A 9,743-nucleotide genomic window follows, 5' to 3' on the forward strand; every position below is an offset into this window, starting at 1 on the left:
TAAGCTTGTACTATAAAAAAATGATGGTATACAAGGATGTTAAAATCAACTAGATTGCAATATGTAATATTGTGCGTTATTTTTATGATTAAAAGTGATGTATAATATCCATAGGTGCTATGTGGCTAACAAAACCTTATGTGATTTTCATTTGGATCATATTGCATCAAAAAATGGTATATGGTATAACAAGATGTGTCTTTCAATAGCAAATGATAAGATGCAATTAATCTGATAGAATAAAGCATTTCATATTTGCACCTAAGCTTGTTAATTTTGTCTTTTTTGGTACCCAAAGATCCATTTATTCTTCACTATCTTTGTTTGCCTTTAAGAACCACTACGGGTGACACAAATAAGTACACTCCATCTCTTTCATTCTTGATGCAACATTAAATACCATATCCTCTATAGTGGTTCAAACAAATTCCAAAAGTGGCACTTCTTCAAGGCAAAGGCTTCCTTTGTCTCCGAAACCATCATTTCAAAGTGAGAAGCTTGATGTTGGTGCATTCCATGTTTGATGCATTGTTACAAAGCTAAGAAACAATTGACCAGTAAACATAAGAAGTGTACTCTACTTAATAAAAGGCACTATAGTTATGGAAGAAGGAGAACGGAGTATCTTGTGTCTAGATCTACAATTTTCAATGAAAAATTCTCAAGTTCTTGTTGAATTTGCAATCTTCTTAAAAGGGTATGCTTGCAAAAAGCTAAAACTTACTAGAAACAAATATCGTAGTCTTAATCGTAAGCATATCTCACATCAGAGATTTGACCAACACTTTGATAGGATATAATGTACGTTTTGGGATCTACAATCTCACACAACATTCAATCATGCCTTTATTTTTGAGCAAAAACATATTGGCCCATTTGAATCATAGAGAAGGGGGCATGCTTAACAATACAGTAATGTTGGAAACAACTTGGATGAAATATTCTTTATTATAGTTATGGAAGAACGAGAAAGGAGTATCTTCTGTCTAGATCTACAATTTAAGGAACATTTCTCAAGTTCTTGTTTTATTTGCAATTGTCTTAGAAGGGTAGCCTTACAAAAGCTAAAACTTACCAGAAACTATTACCTTAGTTTTAACCGTTATGAGGGAGATGTATATCCAACATGAGAGATTTGATCAACACCTTGAGAGGTTATAAAGTACGTTTTGGGATCCACAATGTAACACAACATTCAATCATGCCTTGAATGATCTTGGGTAACAACATATTGTCTCATTTGAATCATAGAGAAGGGGCCATGCTTGACAATATAGTAATGTTGTAAACATCTTGGATGGAAATAAACTTTATCTTGGAGGTCATAAAGTACGTTTTGGGATCTACAATGCCACACAACATTCAATCATGCCTTGATTTTTCGGTAACAACATATTGGTTCATTTCAATCATGGGATAGAGAAGGGGGTATGCTTATAACAATATAGTAATGTTGGAAACATCTCGGATGGAAATATACTTTATCTGCATTTAGTAATGTTGAAAATGTCACACAACATTCAATCATGCCTTTACTTTTGGGTAACAACATATTGGCTCATTTGAATCATAGGATAGATAAGGGGGCATGCTGAACAAAATGTTAATGTTGGAAACATCTTGGATGAAAATGCCCACTACAAGAAGTTTGCATTAGATATGATCGGCATTTTGCGACATGTTTGATATGATAGTGTTAACATCATTCATCACCTCAAATTTTTTAAGCATCTAATGATAGTATAATAAAAATTTGACCCCCTATTTTCTCATATTGTTTCAAACATTAGTGACTAAAAAAATGAGAAGTTGGAACTTGCTTTTTATAAGTTTCCTCGTAGGCATGAACAAACATGGCCTGTGAATGAACTGCATTCATGAAGGCAAATAAGCATGAGTAGTGTGAAAACATGTATAAAGTATGTTCATGGGGACTTGAACAAAATAGAGTTATGAATGAAAACTACAGACTTGAATGCTTCAATCATAGACATGAACAAATGTGGTTCATGGATGTGAATAAACATGAGGAAACAAATGAGAGAGGGACCATGAATTTATATGAGCATACGTGAATATAGTTTGAAAACAATTTGATCTTTATGTAAATAAAGATTGTGTACATGAACAATGAGAATTGACGTAAAAAACCACTATTCTTGCACATAAACAATGGGGGCCATGCATGAATAGAATTTGTGAATAAGGTTCAATTGCATCATGAAGATAGTTAAGATTTTTTTTAAAAAAATATCAAGATTTTCTTCCACTCAAATTGATTTTCTCTATAACGTTTTTTTTCTCCAACATATCTACTATATCTATTTTACTCTTTCTTCATATTTACTAGTAGCACCAATCCTTTTTCTTTGTCTTTGTGATTTGCTTTTTTTCCTTTTTATTATACTACATCTATTCAGTTGGGTTTTGAATTATATGTTACATTATCTACACAAGTGGTGTGGGACTTGCCAAATGAGCCATCAGAGCTCATGTCCCAATCTTTCAAGGTATCTTTGCTAGCCAGGAGAGCACGCTTAATAAGGGCTTGGCACAACTTGTTGAACCATAATATTACCTGTATGGCAAGGGTGGTAGCTTGAGTTTGTCACATGATGTTGAGAGATTGTTATTCACTCCTCATTTTGGCTAGAGGTACTTTGTTACTTTTCCTTTTCTTAATGGAGATTCTTTTGCGACTACAAGTTTAATGTGATGTAATATGCTGGGCCACTTTGTTATAATGACTTATGTTGCCATGCCCACTTACTGTTCAAAATTGTATGAACTCTAGTACTAACATATGAGGAGCCTTTACTTGCCTCACACACTTAATTTTAAGTGGTGTCAAAGCCTTAGTTGCATATGATTGCACTTTGGGGTGGTTTTTTTTTCGATTTGGGTTCCCATATCTGCGCATTACCCTTATAAAATCCTTTAGCTTTTAGCTCTTTTTCCATCATTGGTACGTTAATGAATGAGCTTTGGCGCAACTCTATATGATTGCTTTTTTCTTCGTTTCAAAGGCCTCATTGACTTGGGTGGATTCTATGTCGGGGGTGGTGTACTATGGTTCATTCTTTGGTAGATGGGTTAAAATGGCCTTTGCTTCCAAAAGTTTTTTTTGGTACCCATCTTTGAATAGTGATGCTACATGCTTGTGGTTGAGGTTTTTTGCTTCTTCTTCTTTGGCAAGTTTCTGGTACAAACTTTTGGTTGGGAATCAAACATTGAGGGTTATTCACATTAAGTAGTTACATGCTTTGATGTAGAGGCTAACATTAATGGTGAGATGTGGGTGGTTGTTGGTGGTTTCCTTGTCCATTAAAGGCATGGTTATGGTGCTCATTTGGAGTTGTTGCATGGCCTTTTGATTGTGCCAACTTATATGGCCATCTGTGGTTACAATCCATTCTCTTCTTAGCAAGACTTGTTCTTTCATGGTCCCTATAGGGGTTATTTAGAACCTATCAACTCTAATCATCGTGTCGTCACTCATTGCATGAAGATATGCATTGGTTGGAATGAGAGTGGGGTGACCAAGGGAGGTTGTTGGAGACTCGTTGATAGCATTGTCAACCCAGCATTGAGCCTCCAAAAAGAAAAAAATTCTACAATAATGTCATTTTTTCAAGGCATGGCTTGATAGAAAGGAATTTATATGTGAGCACAAACATATTGTACTCGTTCAACCATGCCTTAATTAGGATTCTAGCTAAAAGCAGCCCCTCATGCCTCTCCACATTGTGGAAACATAAAATTTTGAGGCATAATATACTAGACACATAAGGTAGCAAGTTATGAAAGGCATTTTCAGAATATGTATATGAAGGTAAAGACTTTCCAAAGTCAATTTTTGGTGGTGAAAACTTAGAAAGGTAATTTCAAAAATATATATATGGTGCTTCTTGGAGGGAAAAGAATTCGGGATATTTATGATGATGTAAAGAAGATCTTCCCATGCAAATGGAATCAACAATGCAAAAGAGTCTTCAGTCACACTATTGTACTCTTTACAGATTGCTCAACAATGCAAGAGAGTTTTCAGTCTTCAGTCACACTATTATACATTTTACAGATACACAATATACTGCTTGAATATGAACTATGAACCCTAAGAGAGTTTTCAGTCTTCAGTCACACTATTGTACTCTTTACAGATTGCTCAACAATGCAAGAGAGTTTTCGGTCTTCAGTCACACTATTATACATTTTACAGATACACAATATACTGCTTGAATATGAACTATGAACCCTAAGAGAGTTTTCAGTCTTCAGTCACACTATTGTACTCTTTACAGATTGCTCAACAATGCAAGAGAGTTTTCGGTCTTCAGTCACACTATTATACATTTTACAGATACACAATATACTGCTTGAATATGAACTATGAACCCTAAGAGAGTTTTCAGTCTTCAGTCACACTATTGTACTCTTTACAGATTGCTCAACAATGCAAGAGAGTTTTCGGTCTTCAGTCACACTATTATACATTTTACAGATACACAATATACTGCTTGAATATGAACTATGAACCCTAAGGGTACTTAAATAATCTCTAGTTGGAATTCAAAAAGCTTAAAAATACCGACAAAACATTCAACTAAATTGCTTGTTTTGGATGGGTTTGACATTAAAATATTTTTGGGTGTGTTTTGTCATTAGAACATTCACATTTCTTAAAATATGTAGGGATTATCTGAATTTCTCCAAAATAAATACATAATTTTTCATCACTAGATCTGAAACGTTTGAACCGTTCCTTTTTACGCGCAAAGTTATTCTCACACCAATGTATGTGTAGGGACCGTTCACCCATTCTCTTTTATGCTAATTAAGATTGAATGATAGTAGCTCTGCATATTTCACACCTAACGTTCTCTAAGACAAGCACCTGGAGGTGTTCTTGTGGCCAACTACAGCCAATCTTAAATAACCAGTCTATTTGCGTATCGAGTTAACAATAATTTACAACCAAGACAACCGAGCATGATGCTGGAGTTACAAATGCATAGAGATTAAGCAAACCTTGAGGCGATAAGAGAAATGAATTCGTGACATAATTCATGAGCTGCGCTTGACCGGTTGCAAGGGAGAGGTGCAGAGGGTTAGCGACAAGCCGTCCTCTTGGAGCTGTTTTCCACGTGAACCATGATCATGAACTGCTTGTTGTAGCTCGCCCTTGAGGGAGTTTTGCTGATGATCAGCCATGTATTTTGAAGAGCTATGAAGGAAATCTTGTTCTATGAACACCACAGGTAGAACTCGCTCGCACCCTGCTAGCAGCTGCACGGCGCTGGCGGAAGGCAGAGGGTTGGTATAATCTTTGGATAATATCAATGGCAAGCTTCTCTCTTCAAGGCGGTCGGCGGCATAGCTAGCTGCTGCAGCTCTGTGTATGTTTACAACAGGCACCAGCTCCTCAACACATGCTTTCTCCAAACTGCTCTCTGTTATGATGCTTTGGTCGCTGTAGGCGAAAGGAAGGAACCAGCAGGAGCTTCTTTTCTCGCACATTTCATTTTGCTTAGTTGATCTGCTACTGGTGTTGTGCTGATCTAGCTTTGCGGTTTCACTGATACATTCGCTGGACGTTGGAGTGGCTTCCTGCAGAGCAAGCTGTTGATAATAATGCGAGTGATCGGCCTCCTGGGGCCACAAGCAGGATGCCTCCCTGCTAGAAGGCTCTGGAAGCTCCGGCTTCACTTTGCAGGATGAGTTGTAAGAGCAGGACATGGACGCATCCGACAACGATATTAACTTGGAGAGCAGATCCCTCTCTCCGTTCTGCTTGGCAGGCGTCTCCGGTGCAATACCTTTCGCCGCAGCTGCCGCGTGGTTGTAGCTGTCGGAGGTCGCAACCGGCTGCAAGCTGCTGTTATTTGAAGTGCGCGCCAGAGAGTTTGCCGGAGTACTGATCCTGCTGTGGCCGTAGGCTGCTGGAGATGTCCAGCACCGCTGCTGTTTGTCAGTCGGACTGCCGCTTTGAGTGCATGACGACGACGGACTAACCTCCATTACCGTTGCCGCCGCTGCTTCTCCGCCTCCTTCAGCGCTTATACCATGGCAACACTGCAAAAACAAACGGTCGGAAACTTCCGTTAAAACGGTTTTGTGATCGGACGGACAGTACGACGGCATACAGAAAATCATTTCCAACGAGATGCAATGTTGATGTAAAAATGCAGAGCTGACTTTACCTTCCGGTAGATAGTTCCGTCGTCCTCCACTTGCCAGCCGGCCTCGTTGCATAGCGCCTTCAGCACTTCGTTGTGATCAGCGTGCTTCGGCAGGCAGTAGTTTCCATGAGCCCGCAGTCCGGCAAAGATTCTTGCCGCCACAGCGCGCCGCTTTCGCTCCCGCCGCTTGTTATTCTCCCGCTCTCGAGCGGACGGCAAGCGCAGCACTGCGGCAGCCCCGCCAGCCTTTCCAGTATTTGGACGTCGCACAATCCAAGGCCCGGAGGTTGCCTTGATACAGCCGCGGATGGTGGATTTTCGAGCGGCGTGAGGGCCGTGGGAGGTGTTGCTATCCATTGTTACGGCAATAGGAATGCAAGAAGAAAACTGTCGGAGGAAGCTGTAGAGAACGGAACGGCTAAGCACAAACTACCAGAATATGCAGGGTCGGCGAGCTAGGCGGTGATGCAATATGCGGAGAGGAGGAAGCAAGCTATGAAACGAAGCTCTTATGCAGGGTTGCCGACTAGTAGAGCAGAGATAAAGCAGGCAGAGTGCTATAAGGGAGGGAAGACGGGGAAGAGGTTGGGAAGGAAGGCCGGGGAAGCAGTGGGTGGAGTTGTTAACAGTTATATGTTGATGGTGAGGTAGGCTGATCATGCGATTGGCGGCGAGGTCCGGAGAGTTTAAAGTCAGATGTGTGCTTTCTGTGCGAATCTTCTACACGAAGCCAAGCACTCTACTGCAAGCTGCCAAGCAGGTGCGGGGCGCGTTTACTGCCAGAATATTTCGTCCTAAAGCAGAGGCGATCCCACTGAAAGGGACGGAAAACATTAATTTAGGGCCATAAACAAGGTAGTTTTACTTTTCAGCTTTTTATCAAAGGTCGCTTTTGGCCGCAGGTAGAAGAGTGATTAGCAGTAAAAGCTCGTGGTTGACGGAGTGTAAATTCTGGCTGCCTGGCATTGTCTATCGAAGGTCGCACGTTAATACTTTTTGATAATCAAATGGGTTAAGGCCGGGAGCTGCGGGGACCGCATTTTGGAAATGCTTGTAAGTTGTGATTGGTGGTGTAATGATACGTGATGCGAAAGCTCCTCGGCTCCACTATGACCGGTGATGTTGACCTCGGGACACTTGGCGGCCCCCGCGTGGCCAATAACAAGCCGCCATGCTACGTGCCACTTTAAGATCCCAAGCTGGGGGCTGGCCCACGTTGCAACTATGCAGCGCTTAATCGCCCTCTTGGCCCTTTGGAATTTGGGCCTCTTCATAAGCTAAGCTTTGCTGCCTAATCAGGAGACCGTAAAGGCCGGCGTTGCGACGGCCGGACGGCAACAGCCCTCTCAGCGGCCATCGCCGTCAGTCAGTCTGTCACCGTCAGCTTCGTCGGAGGTTTCAGTGTTCGAAACTTCGATCAAACCGAGGTCCGAGGCGCGTTTGTGAATCCTGAAACCTCTGCAACCACGAGATCGACCCGGGCAGGCCTCCCGGACAGCAGTAATTGCCAGTGAGTGATAAAGTGGCCTAGGCCGTTATGCCCCTTCGAGAAGTCCGCTGAAATTTACTCCGCCCGAGGAAGATTTACCCGTAAACCGATTGCCGGGGCCGGGAAGTCCATGGTCACCGTCAACCTTTTTACTCTCGGCAGAATCTGAAACCGTCGGGCGGTAACGACGGACAGGTTTCACCCGGTTCCGTCAGTTCGCCCGTGGCGGAACCAGGCCGGACCCCCCTTTCCTCCTGTCAAAGTTTGTGTGAGCGACCAACCAACCCCTTTGGCCAGAAATTCAATAGGTGTAGAAGCGTGCGAAGGATATGATGGAGATTCGTTACTACCTACTTACTACTGGGACTTTGAAGCAAGCTTGCGACATGGTATAATGGTGAGGGACCAGGGTGGTATGGCCATCCATGCACCATCGTCATTATCATCATCATCATCATCAATTGGACTGAACGGACTCGGGCCAGTCCAGCTAGTTCGATTCCAACTCGATTGCCCACTCCGTTCCGTTGCGTTAGAATTCACTATCCATCTCAAGACATGGAACGGATCTTCTTCTCTCAATAGCTCTGCATGCTAAAACCACCCCGCCTTGCCTTTACCACTGGGATATGACCACGTAACAAACGAGAAGTACCCCCTGCCCTCCTCTTGACTCTCGACGCGAACTGCTAGCCTGCACAATGCAAGACCTCGGAAAGTGGTCAATGTTCATTTCTCGACCGTTGACCACCATCACCCCAAAGTGGAACGCCTTTATTCAACACAACTGAAGCACAGATCACCCTAGGAGTATTTTTCACGGCGGCTAAGTTTGCAAAAACCGTTTGAAATTTTTTGCTTGCCTTGAAACTAAAACGATCAAGGATACCCCCAGGTTTGTCATCACTGGCTTCAATAAATGGAATAACCTACCCTTCTCAACCATAGTTATTTCCAAGTTCCCCATCTCTCCCAAAGGAAGTCAACTAGTGTCCTCAATATGGAAAGCTTGGAATAACATCAAAATGTTCCTAAACCCAGCCCCAAACCTCCGCATTTCAAAAGGCGCTCTGGCCTGGGACTCCTGCTGGTGGTCCAGTCTCCCCTTCAACCAGAGGAAGCCCAATTAGCGCTAAACCTTCACAAGAGAGGCATTGTAACCTGGGCAGATCTCAGAGATCAACATCTCGGAACCTGGCTTTCAAGAGCTGAACTGGTGGCTAAATTCGACTGCAGGACCCCTGAGCTGGACCTCGTGCAAAGCAGAACCTCGAAATGGGATCAGCAGGAGACCTGGAAGCTAAACAACCCCTCTGCCTTCAACATCTGTGCTTACCAATGGACAGGCAACAAACCTCTTCTCCCCATCCCTAAGATGACTAAAGCTCCACCCATCCACCTACCCCTCAACCGTATTTGGAACACTCAGTGGGACCGGAAAAAATGGTACAACATCCTCAAGAACCTCTGGAACCCCCACACTGACCCCAAGAAGTCATGCCTAGCATGGCTCATTGCTTATAGAGCCCTATGGACCCAAGTCAAGGCAGCTAAATTCAATGTGTCATCTAATCAATGTGCTAGATGTGGACTCCCAGAAGATGATATACACATTTTCCTACAGTGCCAGTACATCTCTCAATCTTTCAAATTACTTCAAAACATAGTATCTAAATGGGGCAAAGCTACAGATTTTATTGGGAGAAGCCTTAGGATGTTCAGATACACTATGGAACGTCATTAGAAGCGAATATCTATGGCATGCATGGATGCTAAGAATAGCAGCAACGTTCAACAATCCAGAAATCAAAGGACCTCCGCTTTCAGTTAGCTTAAGCACATCATGCAGCAGATACTGGTCTAAAAGATTGCCTTCTCTAATCAGCTCTGAGAAAAAGCTAGAAATCAAATACAACAAGAAAGCCTCAGACTTTACCAAGTTCAAACTGGACTCAATCAGAGAAAAAATCAGTCTAGTCTTGACCAAAGACAGATCACTAATTGACTTAATCTGTAGTCTGTAAAGACGTTCTACATGCAGTTATCATGCCTCTAATCAGTATTTGCAATGTGAA

General features: G+C 42.3%; 1 protein-coding gene across 1 annotated transcript; it reads right to left on the bottom strand.

Moving 5' to 3' along the window:
- Window positions 1–4,959: 4,959 nt before the first annotated feature.
- Window positions 4,960–6,737, bottom strand: LOC147623327 (uncharacterized). The gene is made up of 2 exons (XM_086821835.1): window positions 6,201–6,737; window positions 4,960–6,072 (listed from the first exon to the last, which is right to left on the bottom strand). Exons 1-2 carry the CDS (start codon window positions 6,534–6,536, stop codon window positions 5,065–5,067), a joined length of 1,344 nt encoding a protein of 447 aa, XP_086677961.1. The 5' UTR covers window positions 6,537–6,737; the 3' UTR covers window positions 4,960–5,064.
- Window positions 6,738–9,743: the final 3,006 nt, after the last annotated feature.

The sequence above is a fragment of the Cibotium barometz genome, chromosome 27, assembly GCF_041138505.1.
Source record: "Cibotium barometz isolate CiBa-2024 chromosome 27, ASM4113850v1, whole genome shotgun sequence".
In the NCBI taxonomy this organism is placed as follows: domain Eukaryota; kingdom Viridiplantae; phylum Streptophyta; class Polypodiopsida; order Cyatheales; family Cibotiaceae; genus Cibotium; species Cibotium barometz.